Genomic DNA, 23735 nt, shown 5'->3' on the forward strand with positions numbered 1-23735 from the left:
GTGGATTCAAAATTGGCTTAGTTGTAGAAGGCAGAGGGTGATGACAGGAGGATGCTTTAGTGACTGGAAGCCCGTGTCCAGTGGTGTACCACAGGGATCTGTGCTGGGTCCCCTATTATTCCTCATTTATGTAAATGACATAGATGACTATGTGGGGGGTAGGATAAGTAAGTTTGCAGATGACACAAAGATTGGCCGGGTGGTCAACAGTGAGGTTGAGTGTCTTGGGCTACAGGAAGATATAGATGGGATGGTCAAATGGGCAGATAAGTGGCAGATGGAAGTTAACCCTGGAAAGTGTGAGGTGAACTTTGGAAGGAGTCATTTGACAAGAAAGTATTCAATGAACGGCATGACACTAGGAAGTTCTGAGGAACAAAGGGACCTTGGCATATGTGTCCATAGATCTCTGAAGGTGAATGGGCATGTTAGTGGGGTGGTGAAAAAGGCATTTGGGACACTTGCCTTTATCAATTGAGGCATAGATTACAAAAGTAAGGAGGTCATGTTTGGAGTTGTATAGAACCTTGGTGAGGCCACAGCTGGAGTACTGTGTGCAGTTCTGGTCGCCACATTATAGGAAGGATGTGATTGCACTGGAGGGGGTGCAGAGGAGATTCACCAGGATGTTGCCTGGGATGAAACATTTAAGTTCTGAAGAGAGGTTAAATAGACTTGGGTTGTTTTCGTTGGAGCAGAGAAAACTGAGGGGCGACTTGATCGAGGTGTACAAGATTATGAGGGACATGGACAGGGTGGATAGGGAGCAGTGTTCCCCTTAGTTGAAGGGTCAGTCACGAAGGAACACAAGTTCAAGGTGAGGGGCAGGAGGTTTAGGGGGGATGTGAGGGAAAACCTTTTTACCCAGAAGATGGTGACAGTCTGGAATGCGCTGCCTGGGATGGTGGTGGAGGATGGTTGCCTCACATCCTTTAAAAAGTACCTGGATGAGCACTTGGCACATCATAACATTCAAGGCTATGGGCCAAGTGCTGGTAAATGGGATTAGATAGGTAGGTCAGGTGTTTCTCACATGTCGGTGCAGATTCGATGGGCCGAAGGGCCTCTTCTGCACTGTGTGATTCTGTGAAATAATTAATTTGCCTCAGTACTTACCAGGGAGACTAAAATGGTGGGCATGACATCAGCATAAGGAATAAGAAAGAGATAAAAGCCTTTTGGATAGAAAGTGAGGTGATAGTTAATAAACTAAGCAAATGTAAAGAAGATCAAACCCCTGATCCAGATGGTTGCATCTGTACCATATTCCAAAAGGGAAGGTCATCTTTGACCAACGTTAGTGAATTCTTTAAAGGGGAGAAAGGTTAATGCAGTAGAGCAAATGTACTTGGATTTTCAAAAGGCTTTTGATAAGTTATTGCTGGTAGATCCATGTCTAAGGTCAGAACATTTGAAGTCAAGGGACATATAGCAGAGTGGATAGCAAGCTGGCTACAAAACAGGAAACACAGAGTAGGGGTTAAAGGTAACTAATCGGACTGGCAAAAGGTAGGAAGTGATATTCCATAGGGAACCGTGCTGGGACCATTGTTGCTCACCATTTACATAAAGAATTTTGACTCAGGAATTGGAAAGGCAAATTCAATATTTGCCAATGTCACTAAATTAAGGAGTGTGATTAATGCAGAGGAAGACTGCGACAACATACAGGAAGATATCAATAAACTTGCAGAATGGGCAAGTAATTGTCAAATGAATTTCAATATAGAAAAGTGTGAGGTGGTACATTTTAGTCAGACAAATAAAGAGGCTGCACACCACTTGGAAAATAATGACAAAATGGAATAGAAACAGAGGGATCTGGAGTACAGATTCACAAATCATTAAAAGTAGCAACAGAGCTTAATGAGGACTTCAAATCAAACAAGCATAGCGCTGGAATTCATTTCTAGAGGGATAGAATTGAAAAGCGGAGCAGTTAAACTTGTATGGAACCTTGTTTAGACCATACATGGATATAGAGGCACCGGAGTAGGTGGAATTATATAAAAGTGAGAGGCTTTACCTATCAGGAAAGATTGAACAGCTGGGCTCTTTTCTCTAGAAAAGGAAAGCCTGAGGGGTGACCAGATAGCGATCTGTAAAATTATGAAAGTGGTTAATGGGAAAAATGTAGAAAAGATGTTTCCACTTGTAGGGAGACCAGAACAAGGGGCCATAAATAGAAGATGGCCACAAATAAATCCAACAGGGAATTCAGGAGAAACTTCTTTACCTTGAGAATGTGGAACTTGTTACCACAAGGAGTGATTGAGACGATGATGCATTTAAGGGGAAGCTGGATAAACACACGAGGGAGAAGGTATTAGAAGGATATACTGATAGGGTGGTGGTGGGGGTGGGGGGGTTGGGTAGGCTGGTGTAGAGCATAAGCACCAGCATAGGCCTGGTGGGCTGAATGGTCTGTTTCTGTATTGTTAATACTTTGACATTTGCATGTTTCCCTTCAGAGAAATACAATTTCCTGGGGATTAGCATCGTGGGGCAGAGTAACGAGAGGGGCGATGGAGGGATTTACATTGGGTCAATCATGAAGGGAGGAGCTGTGGCAGCGGATGGCAGAATCGAGCCCGGAGACATGCTGTTACAGGTGAGTCCCTGGGTCGTGCTCATTAAATTGGAGCAGGACTTGCAAATTGGCTTCCTCGCCCAGACAGGGAAGAGAGAAAGGGATGGTCGAGGGTGAAACGTGGACCCAAAATTGGAGATAGCTAGTGTTGCATAAGGACATATGAATTAGGAGCAGGAGTAGGCCATTCAGTCCCTCGAATCTGCTCTGCCAGTCAATAAGATCATAGCTGATCTGTTTTTGGCCTTAACTCCATCTTTCTGTCTGTCACTGCTCCCCCACCCCTCAGAAATGAAATCTGTCTAACTCAGCCCTGAATATATTCAATGTCTCAACCTCCCACTGCTCTCTGGGGAAGAGAATTCCCAAAGATTAATGACCCCCTGAGAGAAGAAATTTCTCCTCGCCTCTGTCTTAAATGCCTTATTTTCAACTTTTTTAAACTCCCCAGTTCTAGATTTCCCCATGAGGGGAAACATCCTCTCAGCATCCACCCTATCAAACCCTCTCAGAATCTTAGATGTTTCAATGAGATCACCTCTCATGCTTCTGAACTCCAATGAGTTTGGGCCCAACCTGCTCAACTTTTCACACAAGACAAACCCTCATTCCAGGAATCAATTGCGTGAACAATCTTTGAGCTGATTCAAATGCGAGTACATCCCTCTTTAAATAAGTAGACTAAAATTGTACAAAGTATTGGAGGTGTGCTCACACCAATGCCCTGTAAAATTGTGAAATGGGGGTGGAGTATAAAAGTAGGCAAGTCTTGCTAATACTGTACAGGGAATTGGTGAGACCTCACCTGGAGTACTGTGTACAGTTTTGGTCGCCTTTCCTAAGGAAGGATATACTTGATTTAGAAACAGTTTAGAGAACGTTCACTCAGCTGATTCCTGGGATGAAGGTGTTTTCTTATGAGGAAAGGTTGAACAGATTGGGCCTATACTCATTGGAGTTTAGGAGAATGAGAGGTGATCTTATTGAAACACATAAAATTTCTGACAATGAGTGCTTTGTGTTGGAGAATCATCCTCTCCGAGAGATATCCACTCCGGAGTGCCCAGGAAACTGTTGGGACCTTTAATCTTCTTGACGTACGTAAACAACCTTCCCAACAAGTTGAAAAAAAACAGGGTGCAACTGTTAGCATGAAGGCTTGCTTACATGTCAGGGAAAACTCAAGATCATATCAATTCACGGCAAAATGATCTTCTGGAATTGCAAAAATGACAGGACCAATGGGAGATGGCATTCGGTGCCAAAAAATGCAAAGTCATGGTATCGCCAACAAAAAGGATCCACCAACAGATAGCTTCAAGTTCTGTAACCAAATTCTCCAACAGGTGGATACACAATCATTTGTGGGGGCTCATCTTAAAAACAATCTTCAATGGGATTCCACATTCAGCAGATAACATTCCGAGCAAACAGGGTTCTTGGATTTCTGAGGAGGAATCTTTGGTACAACAACAAAAATATCAGAGTTACAGCCAACTAAATATTTGTTCATCCAATCCTGGAGTATGCAAGTTGTATGTTGAGAGATTTAAATAAGACTGAAATGATCCATAGATAAGCTGCAGGATTCTGGACAAATCAGTGTGGGAAATACACTAGTATCACATCCCAGACCAAAGATTTGGAATAGGAATCACTACAGCAAAGGAGGGAGAAAAATAGTCTGACCATATTCTATAAAATAGGGAATGGACTGGTGGGAATTGACAGGAACAAGTACCTGGTGCCCTCCAGCAGTGACAAAACACAAGGTAGCCATCCACACAAACTACAAAGACCGTTTGTTTCCAAGACAAACGTATCAACAACCTTTCTTCCTGATGACAGTCCCACAATGGAACAAGCTTGCAAAGGAAATAGTCATAGCCCTATCACTTGAAATCATCAAGACCCATCTTTAGATTAATCCCATTTAAAAGTTTTCATTATTAGGACTGCCATCTCAACAGGTCATGCTTGGTTTAGCTAGTGCTGCCCATATAAATGTTGGTGGAATACAGATATTAGTCTGTGATGCTGACACAACTAAAACTGAAGAAGAGAGGCTTGACAGGGTAGATGCTGAGAGGAGGTTTCCTCTCATGGGGAAGTCGAGAACTAGGGGGCACAATTTAAAAATAAGGTGTCTCCCATTTAAGATCGAGATGAAGAGGTTGTTAGTCTTTGGAATTCTTTTTCCCAAAGAGCAGTAGAGGTTGGGTCATTGAATATATTGAAGGCTGAGATCGACAGATTTTTGATCTACAAGGGAGTCGAGGGTTATGGTGGGGAGAGGCAAGAAAGTGGCTTGAAGGTCACAAACAGAACAGCCGTGACCTTGTTGAACGGCAGAGCAGGTTCGATTGACTGAATGCCCTACCTCCTACTCCTATTTCTTATCTCATGATATGCTGGTGGAGTGAGATGAAGTAGGATGGGAGGAGACTGTGTGGAGCATAAACACAAGCACAGACCAGTTGCACTAAATGGCCCGTTCCTGTACTGTGGATTCAGTGCAACTCAGCCGCTGTCACTAACACAAATTATTGGGTAATCAGCTCATTGCTGTTGTAGGAAGTTGCTGTGTGTAAATTGGGCTGCTGTGTTTTCTACATTGTAGCAGCGACTACCCTTCAAAATTACCTGCTCTGCCGTTCAACAAGGTCACGGCTGTTCTGTTTGTGACCTTCAAGCCACTTTCTTGCCTCTCCCCACCATAACCCTCGACTCCCTTGTAGATCAAAAATCTGTCGATCTCAGCCTTCAATATATTCAATGGGATGTTCTGAGCTCACTAAACGCGCTGCATAGTCTTTTCTTTCTTCACACGACCTGAACAATGCACCTGAGCTCCAAATCCCATCTAGGTGCCCACATTGCATCTGCACAATAACCTTGCATTTGGCCTGACATGTATTAATTTCTTACGTTCATCTTATGGTTCCTTCTGTCCCATGTGAGACAAGAGGCAGTGAGACTCGGCCACTGGCCCTGGCATATCGAAATCTCTTTCGCTCTCTCCAAGGCAGTGTCCTGCTCTTCAAGGTCCTACTTAAATGTACTTCACTAGGTCTTCTTTGGCCAGCCCCGTCGTCATCTTCCGTCTGGTGGCGTTGATTCCACTGCCACTCTGATGTGGCATATGTCTGGAAGGTGAAATCCATGTCATACCAGCCACATTCGCCCCTCTGCCATGGTTTCACAGACGCGTCTCTGATCAGTCCTCTGTAGCGTTCTTCGTTGGTGATGCTGACTCTGAAAATTTCGGAGCAACACTGGAGGGTTGACAACTTCTAGGAAGAGCCGGCTGATGACTCGGGGTCTGAGTGGGTAAATTCGGCTCCTGGTGTGGTGCTGAGGCGTACAAGGAAGTAGGCCCCGGATCCGATGCTGCTGGTGACTTTTGATCACAGCCACAATCTTGCTGCACTGGGAAACTGGGAGGCACATTTTGGCTTGTCGCTTACCTGACGAAGGATATACTTGCCTTAGAGGAGATGTAACAAAGATTCGCTGGATTGGTGCCTGGGATTAGAGGGCTGTCCTATGAGGAGAAGTTAAATGGGTCTATATCCTCAGGAGTTTAGAAGAATGAGGTGAGCTCACTGAAACATATAAAATTCTTTGAGGGCCTGAGAGGCTGTTGCCCTTGGCTGAAGAATCTAGAGTTATAGAGTTATACAGCACAGAAATAGACCCTTCAGCCCATTGTACCCATGCCGGCCGTCAAGCACCTATCTATTCTAATCCCATTTTCCAGCACTTGGCCCGTAGCCCTGTATGCTATGGCATTTCAAGTGCTCATCTAAATGCTTCTTAAATGTTGTGAGCGTTCCTGCCTCTACCACCCCCTCAGGCAGTGTGTTCCAGTTTCCAAATGCCCTCAAATCCCCTCTAAACCTCCTGCCCCTTACTTTAAATCTATGGCCCCTGGTTGTCGATACCTCCGGTAAGGGGAAAAGTTTCTTCCTATCAGTCCTATCTATGCCCCTCATAATCTTCTATACCTCTATCAGGTCTGCCCTCCGCCTTCTCTGCTCTAAGGAAAACAACCCTAGCCTATCCAGTCTCTCTTCATAGCCGCAACTCTCCAGCCCGGGCAACATCCTGGTAATTCTCCTCTGCACCCTCTCCACTGCAATCACTTTCTTCCTATAGTGGCGACCAGAACTGCATGCAGTACTCCAGCTGTGACCTAACTAGCGTTTTATACAGCTCCAACACATAACCTCCCTGCTCTTATATTCTATGCCTTGGCTAATAAAGGCAAGTATCTCATATGCCTTCTTAACCACCGTATCTACCTGTGCTGCTGCCTTTGGGGATCTATGGACATGTACACCAAGGTCCCTCTGATCCTCTGTACTTCCTAGAGTCCTACCACTCACTGTGTATTCCCTTGCCATGTTAGTCCTCCCAAAAAACATCGCCTCACAGTTCTAAGGATTAAATTACATTTTCCACTGCTCTGTCCATCTTACCAGCCCATCTATATCGTCCTGTAAGCTAAGGCTTTCCTCCTCATTATTTACAACAGCACCAATTTTCATGTCATCTGCGAACTTACTGTGAATCTAGAACAAGGAGCCATAGCCTCAAGATCAGGCATAAATCATTTCGGACTGAGGTGATGAAAAATTTCTTCACTCAGAGGATTATGAATTATTGAGTATATTCAAGACTAAGATCGATAGATTTGGGGCACTATAATGGAATCAAGGGATTTTGCAATAGGGTGAGAAAGTGGGGTTGAGGTAGAAATCAGCCATGACCTTATCAAATGGCAGAGTAAGGCACAAGCCTACTCCTGCTTCACTTCTTATGTCCTTATGTACTCTGGTCTGTGTGAAGTTAGTTGATGTGAGACGTGGATGCAGTTGGCAGCCAAAGGTCTCAACATCCTTGATCCTGCCAGAATTAGCCAGCATCACTGCATTTGATCAGCGTGAGCAATCCTTGCTGAAAAATCCACTCATAAAAGTGGGGTTCACCTTGGCTGTGGTGCCCTCCATGAGGGAGTTGCTTATGTTGTCATGATGAATAATTGTAGCCCTTCCTCCTTCTCAGGTTAATGACATAAACTTTGAGAACATGAGCAATGACGACGCAGTGCGAGTTCTGAGAGAAATCGTCCACAAACCTGGGTAAGAGAGCCATTCCTCACAGTGTGTGGTCACAGATCTGGTCAAATTGCCAGCCTTAACTCAGTCAGTAGCAATGTCACCTCAGAATCAGAAGGCTATGGATTTAAGTCCCATCCCAGAGACTTGAACACATAATCTGAGCTGGAATTCCAGTGCAGTATTGAGGGAGTTCTTGCACTGTTTAAAGAGTCACCTTTCAGATGAAAAAGTTAACCCACAGGCCCTGTCTACTCTCTCAGGTGGATATAAAAAATCCCACAGCTACTATTTTGAAGAAGGGCAGGGAAGTTCTCCCTCTATCGTAACGGTTAACGTTTATCCCTCAAATAACAGCACTAAAAACAAATGATCTGATTATTATAACAATTCTGTTCATGGGAGATTGCAGTGTACGATTTGGTTGCCAAGTTTTCTACATAGTAACAGTAACAACTGGTGATGCAATTGACACCAAAAAGTACTTCATTGACTGTGAAGTGCTTTGGGATGTCTGGAGGTTGTGAAAAGTACCATTTAAATTCAGATTCTTTCATTTCTTTGGGTTCTAATGTGGTCATCGGGAAATAAACAGCAGTCTGAGCAAGAAACCCTTTGGACTTAAATCCCTGTGTGTAAACCCACAGGAAATTGATCAGTGTTCCTTTAAAATGTTCCCTGAAATTTAAAACTGTGAAATGTGTTCAATATGCTATGTGCAACGTGGCAGAAAGTGGATGCAGCTCATCTGTTTTTTCTGAGATCTTTTTGTTTTTAAACCAGCCCAGTCTCACAGCGCCTGTTGGTTTTCAGGGAGGTTGTTCAAAGAGGAACAGATGCTGAAATCCTGATGTTTCACTTAACCGTTTAGTTTCTGGAGTCTTGAGTAGGGTTTTATGAACTTGGTTTATGGAAGTCCTAAGAGCTGTTGTGTTGTTTCCTTAAAGGCCCATCACGCTGACTGTTGCCAAATGCTGGGACCCAACACCTCGCGCCTGTTTCACACTCCCCAGAAGTAAGTAGCTGCCACAAAGGTGCATTGGTCTTGAATAAAATGAAGGAGCTAGGAGGAAGCTAGCGAGAAAAGGAACAGGGTTAAAATCTGTATTAAAATTCTCATGTCTTCGGGCATTACTCCTCAAAATGTTTCCATTATGAATTCCAGTGTCCTGTGGTAAGATTATTAGAAATAGGAGCATTATTAAATGCTCTGCCATTTAGTAAGATCATGGCTTATTGAATTGTGGTGTTGATGCCACTTTTCTGCCACCCCCCGCTCCCCTACCACCACCACCATAACCTAACAATCATGCTGTTATATGAAAGATCTGTAGAAACTGTTGAAGAAGACCCACCACAACTTTCTCAGGAGAATCAGATGGGCAATAAATGCCCCTCTTGACATATCCCAAGAATGAATAATTGAAGAAACTGTTGTATACTTTCAATTCCAAATAGTTTAATTCAACCTGTTGGACACAAAAACACTTGGAATTATCACGGATTGAATCATGTGCTGTCCATCTATTCAGCTACAGTGTTAGCTTATGCCAGTTTCTAGGATTGCACAGAGCATAGGTGTCATGACACCTGGGAGCTAAATATCCATAATATCCATTAACACATATGACCATTTGGGGTGCTTTAAAGGCTATTACAAACTCAACAACTGTTGGTGTAGTGTTGCGTTTTGGTGTGTCGGTGATTACTTTGCATCAGTGCAGAAATGTCTGTTTAATGGTCTCCTGTATGTATATTTGTGTCCATATTGCATCAACCATGGGAAGCATCACCGCACAATCCTATCTGATCTTCATCTGAAGTGTTCACCCCCTCTTCCACTCACTCACATTCTTTACTTTCTAACCAAGCATCGCTGGCTAGCAATCGGGAACAAGCGCTATTTGATTTCCTAATCCATAGAAGTCACTGGAAAAGAAAATAGGAAAGGTTTATAAAAAACTCAGTGTTGTTTCTGCCTGTTTTGTGCCCCCAAAAATATTGAATTTCAATATCCCACCACCCCCCTCCCTGCTCAACATTCCCCGGATCTCTCAGTCTGAGGCAGGTAAGGTAGTGAAGCCTGTCCGCCATCTACAAGGCATAAATCAGGATTGTGATGGAATACTCCCCACTTGCCTGGATGAGTGCAGCTCCAACAACATTCAAGAAGCTCAACACCATCCAGAACAAAGCAGCCTGCTTGACTGGTACCTCATCCACAAATATTCACTCCCTCCACCTCTCACGCATGGTGGCAGCAGTATGCACCATCTACAAGATGCACTTCAGGAACTCACCAAGCTTCCTGAGATAACACCTTCCAAACAGATGACCACTATCATCTAAAAGGACAAGGGCAGCAGATAGCTGGGAACACCACCACCTGGGAGTTCCCCTCCAAGCCACTCACCATCCTGATCTGGAAATATATCGCCATTCCTTCACTGTCATTGGGCCAAAATCCTAGAACTCCCTCCCTAACAGCACTGTGGGTGTACCTACACCACGTGGACTGCAGTTGATTCAAAAAGGCAGCTCATCACCACCTTCTAAAGGGCAACTAGGGATGGGCAATAAATGCTGGCCTAGTCAGCAATGCCCCATATCCCTTGAATGAATAATAAAAAAGGGCGAGGGGCAGGTGAGACGGGGCAGGTGAGGTGGGGAAGGCGAGGGGCAGGTGAGGTGGGGAAGGCGAGGGGCAGGTGAGGTGGGGAAGGCGAGGGGCAGGTGAGACGGGGCAGGTGAGGTGGGGAAGGCGCGGGGCAGGTGAGACGGGGCAGGTGAGGTGGGGAAGGCGAGGGGCAGGTGAGACGGGGCAGGTGAGATGGAAAAGGCGAGGGGCAGGTGAGGTGGGGCAGGTGAGGTGGGGCAGGTGAGGTGGGGAAGGCGAGGGGCAGGAGAGACGGGGCAGGTGAGACAGGGAAGGTGAGGGGCAGGTGAGGTGGGTAAGGTGAGGGGCAGGTGAGGTGGGTAAGGTGAGGCGCAGGTGTGACGGGGAAGGCGAGGGGCAAGTGAGGTGGGGAAGGCGAGGGGCAGGTGAGGTGGGGAAGGCGAGGGGCAGGAGAGACGGGGCAGGTGAGACGGAAGGTGAGGGGCAGGTGAGGTGGGGAAGGCGAGGGGCAGGTGAGGTGGGGAAGGCGAGGGGCAGGTGAGGTGGGGAAGGCGAGGGGCAGGTGAGGTGGGGAAGGCGAGGGGCAGGTGTGGTGGGGCAGGTGAGGTGGGGCAGGTGAGGTGGGGAAGGCGAGGGGCAGGTGAGGTGGGGCAGGTGAGGTGGGGAAGGCGAGGGGCAGGTGAGGTGGGGAAGGCGAGGGTCAGGTGATGTAAGGTGCACAATCAGCTTTTACAGATTATTCAATGGTACCTCTAAATTGAACTCTTTTCCCAACCCCTTCCCTCTACCATGCTGTGAGGTGATCCAGTGAGGATCCCTGGAATGATGGTCATGGATTGTGAAGTACACGCTGGAAATTATACATTGACCCACCATTACAGATGTTAACTAGAGTTCAGCATTCTGCTGAACAGTTGAAGGTAACAGTTGGGGAAAGAGCAGCAAGATCTGGAGAAGCACGAACTGTGGTGACAGGAAGAGAATATGGTCTGATGGAGAGCAAGACCTAAGCAACTGGCACCACAAGCTGTGGAAAATTACTGTGTATCACATCACGCGCTGCATACAAATTACCTCTAGGCTAAGCTGACGTACATGACAGCATCAAGGTATCCAGTGTACTGTAAATCATTAGCAGCGTTTTTATTTATTTATCTGTTCTCTGTATGTGGGCATTGCTGCAAAGCCGGCATTTATTGCCCATCTCTAGTTGCCCCTTGAGAGAGTGTTGTTGATTCACTTTCTTGAATCACTGCACACCCACAGTGCTTTTATGGAAAAAGTTTCAGGATTTTGACCCAGCAATTATGAATGAACAGCAGTACAATTCCAAGTCAGGATGGTGTGTGACTTGGAGGGGAACTTGCAGATGATGGTGCCTGCTGCCCTTGACCTGTATTAGAGGTTGCAGGTTCAGAAGATGCTATCACAGAAGCCTTAGCGAATTGCTGCAGTGCATCTTGTAGATGGCACACAATGCTGCCACTGTGGTGGAGGGAGTGAGTGTTTAAGGTGGCAGCTGTGGTGCCAATCAAGTGGGATGCTTTACCCTAGATGGCGTTGTTCGAGCTGCACTCATCCAGGCAAGTGGAGAGTATTTAATCACATTTGTAACTTGTGCCTTGTAGATGCTGGACAGGCTTTGGGGAGTCAGGAGGCAGGTTACTCACCTGTGATTAACGACTCCTGGAGCCACGTTATTTATATGGCTGGCCCAATTATGTTTCTGGTTAATAGTAGTCCCCAGGATATTGATAGTAGGGGTTTCATTGATGGTAATGCCTTTGATTGTCATGGGGAAATGTTTATAATCTTTCCTGTTGGAGATGATCATTGCCTGGCACTTGTGTGGCATGAATGGTACTTGCCACTTATCATTCCAAGCCTAAGTGTTGTCTCGGAGAGCTGCATGTAGGCTTCCTTAGCTGAGGAGATGCAAATTGTACTGAAAACTGTACAATCATCAGCAAACAATCCCACTTCTTCCCTCCAACATGAGGGTCAGATCATTGATGAAGCAGTTGAAGATGGTTCTGTCTAGGCTGATCGACTCCTGCAGCAACGTCCTGGGGTTGAGATGATTTACCTTCAACAGCGACAGCTATTTTCCTTTGTGCTGTCTTGATGCAAAACTAAGCCCCAACTCCCATGAAAATCCTTGCCAATAATTGAGATGGTGGATGATGGGACCAGGGTAATGGGGATTGTGAATAATTAAGGTTCCACGTTTAACAGGAGAACAAAGACTGCCTGGGTTACAGTAGGCTTTGTAACCAGACACTGCCACGTATATCACATCAGTCTGCAAATTGTTATTCAATTCCAGCGAGTAACATGGCACAACATTTTGTTTAATTGCTTTACCACAATCTGAGTTCTCAGTTGCTGTCTCATCCTCTGTCAGATTCAAGTCTGGCCAGCCCTCCCTGGTGCTGCAGTCAGTGTCTGTTTGGGGATTTCACAGCTCTATCCTGCACTGTTAACTTCCACTATCTCTTATGCCTTCAATCCATTTAGTCCTCTTCCTGAACACTTGGTAACTTTTGCTAAGGGTGTTTTTTTTAATGACCAGCAAAAACCAAGCCTGGCCTATTAGTATAAGTTAATAGTAGAATATTTTAAGCTAGTTAATCTATGAATTCATTGGGTGCGGATCATGAATCGTATGTGTGCACATATGCACTCACGTGTATATATACATACTCACATATGCACACACGATTATGCACACGGAGCCATACATATATACATGTATTGTTTCACTTAGAACTGTTTAAAATTCTAGTACGACCCTAGACATAAAAAGACTGTCATGGCACAAGTACTAACGTCTCCTTGTTTCTTCCCCCCCTCATCAGGTGAGCCCATTCGGCCCATCGACCCGGCAGCGTGGGTGTCGCACACAGCGGCCATGACAGGAGCCTATCAGCCATATGGTATGAGTCCCTCCATGAGCACTATTACTTCCACCAGCTCTTCCATCACCAGCTCCATCCCAGAAACTGAACGTAAGTTCCACCCGCACGTGACCATTGGCTACACCTGGTATTACATAGCATGACTTCCCGATCACCAAGCTGCTTTTCTCTTGGTTTCTCATTCTACTTTGTGTTGTGTGTGTCCAGAGGGTGAAGTGCTTTAACACCAGAAATAGAGAATTTCCTACTCTATAACATCTCACTATTCACCTTATAATTATACCTTAGTTAGGGAAAGCACACACCAGTGCATAAAAGAGGGCAGGTTGTGTAAAAATTCAGTGCACAATTTTTTAAATTGAGAAACCAAAGTGAAGGGTCAAAGAGCAATTGTGCAAGGGATCACCGAGATTGATTGGAGTAAAATATAAGGTAAGATGAATTATGAAGCCAGAGTTAGTTGACCCCAAATTTAAGCTTCAAATTATTGTAAGGAAAGGAAGACTAGGAGAGGTTAGACAGAACAGGCTTGTTTCCACTGGAGTTTAAAAAAGTGAGGGGTGACATGATTGAAGTATATAAGATCCTGAAGGGTGTTGACAAGGTGGATGTGAAAAGGATGTTTCCTCTTGTGGGTCCAGAACTGGGGGTCACCCTTATAGGACAGAGATGAGGAGCAATTTTTCCTCTGAGGGTTGTGCAACTTTGGAAGTCTGTGCCTCAGAAGGTGGTGGAGACGGGGATCATTGAATATTTTTAAGGCGGAGGTAGATAGATTCTTGTTGGGCAAGGGAATCAAAGGTTATTGGGGGTAGATGGGTATGTGGAAATCGAAACCCAAACAGATCAGCCATGATCTTATTGAATGGCAGAGCAGGCTTGAGGGCCTAAATGGCCTACTCCTGCTCCTATTTTGTATGTTTGTAGACGAGTTTCGAGGTTTTGTGATTCTGGGAATGGAAGCATTAGAGATGGAGATGTGGCATGAGTCTGGATTTTAGCCCTGAAAAGACGCAGGAAGGAAAATACGGACTATTTGTGTCTTCAAAGGAAAAGTAATGGAAAGTTTTCAGAAGTACTGACCATATTGATCAAACAGGAGAGACAAATTTCTTAACAAAAGCAAGGAGGTTGACAGTGAGAAATGAGACAAGAGAGGGTGGCAGAAATTGGTAATGTCTCCCCCAAAAATGCTTTTGATGCTTGGGCTCAATTGAAAATTCAAAACTGTGATTGATAATTATATATTAAGCAAGGATACTAAGGGTGATGGAAACAAAGTGGGTAGATGGAGTTGAGCTGCAGATTGGCCATGAACTAATTGAATGGTGGAACAGGCTGGAGGGGCTGAATGACCACCTCCTGTTTCTCTGTACCTTGTATTCTCTCCGGGAGCATGACAGGTGTTAAGGGGGAAATGGTGGCCTTGTGGTAATGTCACTCATTGGACTAGTAATCCAGAGGCCCAGGCTAATTCTCTGGGGACATGGGTTCAAATCCCACCACAGCAGCTGGTGGAATTTAAATTAAATTAATAAATCTGGAATGTAAAGTTAGTAACCATGAAACTATCATGAAAATCCATCTGCCATCCTTACCTTACTCCAGACCCACAGTAATGTGGTTGACTCTTAACTGCCTTCTGAAATGGCCAAGCAAGCCACTCAGTTCAAGGGCAATTAGGGAAGGGCAACAAATGCTGGCCTTCCACTAAGTTCATCTGAGGTCCAAGAAGTTGATGAGGCCAAAATGTTGGTAAATGAATAGCCAAGAAATGCTAAACCCTAGGCCACTCGATTCCATGGTGCCTGTCACCTTTCTGACTTTTGAGGCAGGTGACATAGTCAGCAGTGAGATCCAAGGCAGGTTTATTATGCCATGCTGTCACACTCACCCAATAAGTTAGTAATTCGTGTGTTGTATTTCCAGTCCAGAGTCTTGTGAACCACTGATAGCTCAACCCACCTTTCACATTGTACATTTTGATGGTTTTCAAAATGAGAAAGTATCTCAGCCAGGCACCATGAAAAGTCCAAGATACTCAGCAATCCTTGTGCCAAGAATGGATCAAACCTAGTCCTGAGGGAAGGGAAAGTTGATGATGAAAGTTTCAAGTTTTCCAAATTTGATGTGAAATTGCTGTACCACTGATTTTTTTTTACCAGTAGGCGTCGCTGGTATGGTTTTATGAAACGTTCTACGCATAAGAGTGACAGCTTGTGGCAAAAAATTAAATTGCATCAAGTGCCTATTGACTATGAACTCAACATTATAATTTAGTGCTTATGAAGTAGGCCAAAAATTAGAATCCTTCATAGTGCTAGGTATTCTGGGATGAATAATGCTTATTATAAATTGGGCCACTTGAGGATGACATGTGTGCTACACTGCCTGCCATATCATAGATGGACAGCCCAGCACTGCACTGCATCGTTTGAAGTGGGAGTTATTTGTCTTCTTTTCTTTTCAGGGTTCGATGATTTTCATTTATCAATCCACAGTGATATAGTCACCATCGTCAAGGCCATGGCATCACCGGAATCGGGCCTGGAAGTCCGTGACCGGATGTGGCTTAAAATAACAATCCCCAATGCTTTTATAGGTACGTAGGATCCAGCCAGTGAGCCAGTTTTGCAAACAGTGCCATTAGTGAGTGATAATGAGATAAACGTGGAAGAGGGAGATTGCACCCCACCCCACCAACCTTAGCTCACCATTTGGAAAAACTTGTATGCTCCCCGCCGGCAACCAACATCCTAACTTTTCCCAGTTCTGATGAAAGGTCATCAACCTGAAATGTTGACTCTGTTTCTCTCTCCACAGGTGCTACCTGATCTGCTGAGTATTTCCAGCATTTTCTGTTCTTATTTCCAATTTCCAGCATCTGCAGAATTCTGCTTTTCATTAGACCCTAATCAATGTGCCCCTAACAAAGTAGTACTTGCCTGATGAAGAGCTCGCTCTCGCCATGTAGAAGATGTTAGTTGCTGCTGGTTGTTATTGAGCTAACAAAGTGAAAGTCAGGCAGAAGATGAGGTAGTGACTCCATTACATCAGATTTGGGGTCTAACACACTGGGGATAAAAGGGCTGAATAATGAGGACAGGTTGAATAGACTAGGATTGTAATCCTTGAGTATAGAAGTTTATTGTGGAACGCACTGCCTGAAAGGGTGGTGGAAGCAGATTCAGTAGTAAATTTCAAAAGACAATTGGATAAACGCATGAATAGGACGTATCACAGAGCTATGGAGAAACAGCATGGGAATTGGGATTGGGGAGTACTAATTAGATAGCTCTTTAAAAGTGCCAAAACAGGTACAACAGGTGCATGCCCTCCTTCTTTGCTGAATAATTCTGTGTTGCTTCCCCAGGTTCAGATGTTGTTGACTGGCTGTATAACCACGTCGAAGGTTTTCCAGACCGGCGTGAGGCCCGCAAATACGCCAGCAATCTCCTCAAAGCTGGCTACATACGACACACTGTCAACAAAATCACCTTCTCAGAGCAATGCTACTACATCTTCGGGAATCTCTGTGGCAGTGAGTTATTAACTCTGTCTTTGGTGGCATCTCAGACATGCAGTGCCTCATCCTCACTCTGCTTTACCCCAGAAATTGGCTGCAATAACAGCCCCCAGACTTACAGGAACAAGTAGTCGTTTGGTAGTACAGTACTTAAGTATTATTGAAAAGCTGTCGAAGCTTTCTGTCTTGCGCTCATTGGGACAGACGCCAGAATACCAAATTTCAAAGAGAGCAACAATTTATACTCCATGAGGAAAGGGTGCTGATTGGTTGGCCAGTCAACTCAGATTGGTCAAGGTGTAGCCATGGAGAATGCACTAGAGAACTATTGTCCCCAAGGTTTATATTTATTTCAAAAAAGATGCAATGCCTGCAGAGGACAAGCCACTGTGTATGAATGTATGTAGCTTGTAGCAAGTTTAAGTGAGCCACATTGTGAACCTGGCTGATGATCTTAAATTAGTTGTTCATGTAATTCTTAGCACACTTAGGATTGTTCAGCAAGTGCTTTCCAATCGTGGAATTATATCTAATATTATGTTCTGAGTTTTGCAAGCATGGGCTTTTCTCATTCCATATAAATTGTTGTTCTCTTTGAAATTTGGTATTCTTGCATCTGTCCTGCTGGGTGCAAGGCAAAAAAGCTTCGATAGCATGTCTTTTTTCAGCAATATTTACAGGAGCAATGGAGGGAATGGCAGTGTTGTACACCCATTGTGTAACCCATCACTGAGCTACCTCGTACACTGAGCTGTACACACACTGTGATCCATCATTACCCATCACTGAATATTGCAGCAACTTCACCTGTACTGCCTCTCAGGGAACTGGAAATGGAATGCAGTTTGTAAATGTTGTTCAGAAGATGAAGAGCTCTCTCCATGTTGAAGGCGTTAGTTGCTGCTGTGCTGTTTGTTATTGAGCTAACATGGTGAAGATCAAGGCATATTATAATGAGAGTCAGACAGAAGATGAGGTAGTGATTCCATGGCATCAGATTTGTGATTTAAAGCCTTAAGATTCTGCAGCAAACTGAAGACTGATTATTCCAAAGTTCAGGGTCAGCCAAGAATATTTACAAAAGTACAAAATTAATGTGGAGGACATTGTCAATCAAGCCTGCCCCATATACTATGATGGCCTGAAATTCATGACTGAACAACTTGCCACAACTGCAGCAATATAATCTCTTCTAGTCTTTCAGAGCAGGAGATTGTGGAACGTTTTAGTTCCCTCAGTGGTGCCCTGGGTTTACGAATGGAAATTAGTCTGGCCCCGTCACTTCTGACTTGCTACTCAGTGACCATCTCTGCCCCACCTCCTCAACCCTCCCTTCCAGGTGGGAAATGTGACTGGTGGGTGAGGACAGAATCAGGTTTGGATGTGATGGCTGTCATAGTGGAATAGACTGCCAGTAATTACCGCAGTATTTGACGAATCTGAACCCACTTAGGTGTGATATCGAGGGAAAGGCTGGAAGTATAGTCTTCAGGGTAAAAGAAATTGGGGTTGCGGAGCAGGGCTGAAGGTTGGAAAACATTGGACCTTACACATTGGCTCCAATTGATCAGATATGAGTTAGTGCTTAGGGACCTGCAGTAAGTAGTGAGATTACAGACATTTGGTGTCTGCACATGGTGATTTCACTAATATTAACAGAATTAACAGCCTGCAATACTTTCTTTTCCACAGACATGGCTAATCTAACCCTGAATGACCACGATGGATCAAGCGGCACTTCGGATCAAGACACGTTGGCACCCCTCCCCCACCCAGGCGCAGCACCATGGCCCATTGCCTTCCCCTACCAGTATCCACCACAGCACCCGTACAACCCACACCCACCGGGCTACCACGACGTCACCGGATTCACTTATGGAGGGGGCAGTGCCGGCAGCCAGCCCAGTGAAGGTGAGAGAACCATATTAACCGTAAGGGTTAGTGCATTATCTGTGTCCTATTCTGGGTACCACACTTTAGGAAGTTGACCAAGTCCCATTATTAGTTCAACAAGAGCAACTTACGTTTATGTAGTGCCTTTAACAGGCAAACTACCCAAAGGTGCTTCACAGGAGGAGCATCAAACAAAAATTTGACACCAAGCTGCAAAAGGAGCTATTAGGTCAGATGGTGAAAGAAGTAGGTTTTAAAGAACATCTTGAAGGAAGAGAGGTAGGTAGGAAGGTAACTGACAGGGACATGACACCTTAAGCTGAAAGGAAAGGGAGAAAGTCTAACAAAGGTTCACACTGCAAGGTGCCATACTGCAGCAAACTGGGCCATTATGTAGCATTTTATCAATATAAAACAACTAAAGCAGAAATTCAACCATTCAACACATAGATAATATTCCATGTTTTTTTTCCTCTTAAGTTATAATCTTAAAAAGGGATTATGAAAGGACACATAAGGAAACTCACCAAGTATAGACTATTAGATGATAAAGCATAAGGTATGGCTGGCTTTATAAACAGAGGCATAAATTACAAAATCAAGGAAGTGAAACATTTATAAAACACTGGTTAGGTCCCAGCTGGAGTATTGAGTACAATTTTTGGCACCACATTTTAGAAAGGATGTCAAGAACGCCTTATGGAGGGGGCTGAGGAGATTTACCAAAATGGTACCAGTGATGAGACACTACAGTTGCAGCGAGAGACTAGAAAAGCTGGGGTTGTTCACCGTAGAGCACAGAAGGTTGAAGGTTTAATAGAGGTGTTCGAAATCCTGAACAGTTTGAAAGAGTAGGTACAGAGAAAACATGGCAGGAGGATCATTAACCAGATGATACAAATAGACACCAACAACTTGTATTTATATAGCACCTTTAATGTAATAAAACATTTAAGATAATTGGCAAAAGAACTGGAAGGAGGATAAGGACAATTTTTGATGGGAGTTTTATGGAGTTAGGTTGCAGATCAGCCATGATTTCACTGAATGGCAGAACAGGCTAGAGAGACTAAATGGCCACCTCCTGTTTTGCACATTGAGTTGTTGTGATCTAGAATGCAGTGCCTGAAAGGATGGTGGAAGCAGGCTTAATAAAACTTTCAAAAGGGAATTGGATAAATATCTGAAAGGAATTTGCAGGGCTATGAGGAAAGAGTGAGCGTAGCCAAACTAATTAGATAGCTCTTTCAAAGAGCTGGCACAGGCTTGATGAGCTGAATGGCCTCGTTGTGTGCTGTGTGATTCTAGGATTTTGTCAGATTCCTTAAATCCCAAGGCAAGGAAGGCATGTTTGAAATTAGTGTGTTAGCACACTTATCCCAAGAAAATTGACTCCTGTAACATCATAAACATTATAAAAATGAATACATCTGGACTTATGAGATTTGTACAGTGGTTTCAGTTTCATTTCTCATTTTGGTGTCTCATTACTCAGTGTGGCAAAATATGGTTTAATATGGTGAAGGAAGTAAGGACTTGCATTAATGTAGCATCTTTTATGACATCAGCGTATCCCAAAGTGTTTTACAGCTAATGAAATATTTTTGGAGTGAACTCATTGTTGTAATGTAGGAAACATGGCAGCCTTGATTGCGCACAGCAAACTTCCATGAGTAATAATGATCAGATAACCTGGTTTAATGATGTTGGCTGTAATGACGCAATGTTGTGTTGCAAGCAATGACAACTCGAAACAGCAGAACCAAGTCCAAGATGAGTGGAACAGATGACATGTGACTTTCTGTTCATTATCCAATGTAGCTCTGAGGGTTTTACATATGGTGGCTGCCTTTCTAAAAGATACAGCTGTCTCTTTGGTCCATGTCTTCAAGATGAATTCCACTAAACATCCATGACATCAGGGATTAGCTCCTAGAGACAATACTTGGGAATTCAATTATTGCTGGTCTCAGAGGGCTTCAGCTATGGCGAATAGCTTAATAAGCTGCAGTCTTTCAGCCTCGAGGAGGATATTATAGAGGTAAATGAGGCAGGAACAGAGGGATTGGCATCCATGGTCTTGTTTTCTTGACCATCTTAATTCTACTCTCAAACCCATTATCCTCACTTACTGCTCCACATAACTCCTTCTCTGACCCTTACCAATTTCGGCACTCCTGTCTGTACTTATTCAGTAGCACCCTTGGTTCTGTTTCTGATACAGCCATTCCCATCGAGTCTAAAATATGTATTTTCTGGACATTTATCTCTTTGCTATTTCTGAACCTTGCTGTGTGCAAATTTGCCACGGTGTCTCCTTCCATAATAGCAGCAACTACTCTTCAAAAGTAAATAACTGTCTATGAAGCAGCCCTGGGGACAGCGCCAGTCTGCAACCTGGCCTCAGTGTCCCCAGAACTCATGGCGAGCAATGATTCCTTCAGAATGGTGATCGGAAACCTGAGTGAGTTCTTTGTAAAGTCATGTGACCGTTTTCACATGAAGAAAGCATCATCATTTATTCTGTTTGTTACTGAAAGAAATCTAAACACTGGGCTGTGTGTGATGGAGCAGCAAATTTGGACATCCTCAAGTAGTGCAAGGTGCTATACGAATGCAAGCTCTTTCCCTTTTCTTCTGCAGCCATCAAAGTGGGAGGATGGGGGGGTGACCTCATTGTCCCTCGCCTACTTCATCCTCGCTTTGTTCTAATGCTTCTTTGTTTGGGTTCTCTGTTTCAGGAAGTCGAAGCAGTGGATCTAATCGCAGCGGGAGTGAAAGGAGAGGGGGCAAAGAGAAGGAGCCTAAAGCAGGCGATGCCAAGTCCGGGGGCAGTGGCAGCGAGTCGGATCACACCACGAGGAGTGGCATCCGACGGGAGCGGGCGGGCAGCGAGCGCTCAGCCCCCGCCAGTGAGCACAGTCACCATAGCAACCTCAGCCACCGGAGCCACCACTCCATGGCCGCCAGCGTCCGCAGCCATCACACGCACCAGTCTTACGGGGCTCCGGGTTTACCGCCCCTCTACACACCACCCCTCATGATGATGCCCCCACAGTCTGCGATGGCGCCCCCGGGGGCTCCACCAGTCCGCGACCTGGCCTCAGTGCCCCCAGAACTCACGGCAAGTAGACAGTCCTTCAGAATGGCGATGGGAAACCCCAGTGAGTTCTTTGTGGATGTCATGTGACTGTTTTTCATTTTTGTAAAGAAAGCATCATCTATTCTGTCTTGTTACTAAAAAAGAACAACTAAAAAAACTGGACTGAGGCCCTGTTTGTGATGGAGTAGCACATTTGGAGTGTGAACAGGACTGTATTTATTCAGCACTAATCTGCAAATTTATAAACAAAAACCATTTGTTTTGCTTCTCCTGCAACACCGTTCCTATCCCTCCCTTCCCCCCACCCCCATCCCCATCCCCATCCCCTCACAAGACTGGACTGTGTGTGAGTGCGGACAAAGGCCTGTCTGTCTGCCTCTTTTAATACCTTTTCCATTGTAAGTTTTCTTTCCTTTATTTTTTAGAAAACAAAAAACTGCATCTATTGAGAGTGTGTTGTGAAAACAAAATGAAAGTGTAATCATTTCTCATCTTGCTTTCTTTTGAACTAATTTCTTAAACCTCTTGTGTGCTTCTTTCCTTGTCATGCAGCGAAGAATTGTGGGGTGTTTGACTTCCTCTGACAACAGCTGATAAGCAGTTGGTGCAGAGAGGTGAAAGGTCATCCGCCGGATTGTGTCACTTCCCTGTGTGATTGGTATGATAGCCGTTTTTTTTTAAATAGTCTGGACACCAGACAGAAGAAAATGAGCAGTTCTTGAGAGTCTTGAGGCGGCGAGAGGAAGATTTGCTTTATTTTTTACGTTAAATGCAGTCATTAAGTATGCGGTTATGAATTGCAACAAAACCCATCGAGCCTCGAGGAAGCACCGCAAGCCTTATATTTCATGCAGAAACAAAAAGAAACTGTCCAACAATGATTTCACTGTTGTAGAGCTTCTGAAAATTGTGTTATGTCTAACCTTTCCTTTTAATGAGTTTGAGTATGTGGGAATTCAACACAAAACAGTTTGGGTCAAAGCACAAACACTGACACCCCAGACCCCTTGCACCCCCACCCACCCCCGCTCCCCCTGCTCCCAATCCCTTTCAAGGACAAAAATAAAAGGTACCTAATGATTGGGGAAGCCTCACGACAGTCAGAGCCACAAACAGAAAAAATCGCAGAGTCAGATCCTTCAGGAACAATCCATCGGAGTCTCAGTGTGGAGAACGAAGACTCCATCGGAGAATGGAAGCCAGCTGCACTAATAACTCACCATCTGTAAACCTCTCAATTCGGTTACTGAATCTTAAATTGAATAAGAGAAATATATCATTTGGAGACAAGATGTGACTCTGAATGATGTTTTTGTAGCTCAAAGTTGTATACTTTAATAAAATGGTTCTAGATGATTTCTCTACATCAATTCATTTAATCACTTGACATGAGATTTGCAGATTCACTTTCCATTTTCTTGATTTGTGACTCAACCCAGAAGGGCTCTGGCACTGTAATACGCAGTGAAACTCCATATCTTTGAATTTTCTGTTAAAATTGAATTTGTGTCTTCATGTAAAAATGTACTTCTAAATGCTCTCAACTCAAACTATATTGTTGCTTCTGTCTGTGCACATTATAATCAAGGAGACGTTACTCAGACTGTTTTATTAGTGAAGTTTGTGTTCATCAGGATCAGAGACACCATTTCAAAATCAAGAGTAAAAGTTCTCTCTACTCTAATATCAAATACTCTCGGCAGGTACATCATGGATTAGGTACACAGTGAAGTTCCCATTTATTAAGCTCTATTATGTTTCAGTGGTTGATGGAGTGGGATTGTTGAGGATATGGAGTTTTCTTGAAGTTCCCATATCAGTGCTGGACACTGACTTCCTTCGGTATTCTCTGCATGAGGATCAGTACAAAAAAAGATAGCATCTGAGCTGCATCAATCTCCTTAATACACTAACTGGGTTTTAGCTGCAATCTCTATAATCCAGTCTGTTGTACTCAGAACTTTTTTC

At 44.3% G+C, this 23735-nt stretch overlaps 1 protein-coding gene across 1 annotated transcript in view; it reads left to right on the plus strand.

The window, feature by feature from the left end:
- The window catches only part of LOC121272569 (segment polarity protein dishevelled homolog DVL-3), a 130992-nt gene extending 107869 nt beyond the window's left edge, over window positions 1-23123 (plus strand). The window contains exons 8-16 of the mRNA XM_041179221.1: window positions 2472-2611; window positions 7658-7734; window positions 8658-8725; window positions 13186-13335; window positions 15716-15847; window positions 16619-16786; window positions 18464-18682; window positions 21406-21828; window positions 22320-23123. Coding sequence (XP_041035155.1) covers window positions 2472-2611; window positions 7658-7734; window positions 8658-8725; window positions 13186-13335; window positions 15716-15847; window positions 16619-16786; window positions 18464-18682; window positions 21406-21828; window positions 22320-22351 — 1409 coding nt within the window. The 3' untranslated portion in view covers window positions 22352-23123. The remainder of the gene's footprint in view (window positions 1-2471; window positions 2612-7657; window positions 7735-8657; window positions 8726-13185; window positions 13336-15715; window positions 15848-16618; window positions 16787-18463; window positions 18683-21405; window positions 21829-22319) is intronic.
- The last annotated feature ends 612 nt before the right edge of the window (window positions 23124-23735 follow it).

This window comes from Carcharodon carcharias, chromosome 2 (genome assembly GCF_017639515.1).
Source record: "Carcharodon carcharias isolate sCarCar2 chromosome 2, sCarCar2.pri, whole genome shotgun sequence".
NCBI lineage: Eukaryota > Metazoa > Chordata > Chondrichthyes > Lamniformes > Lamnidae > Carcharodon > Carcharodon carcharias.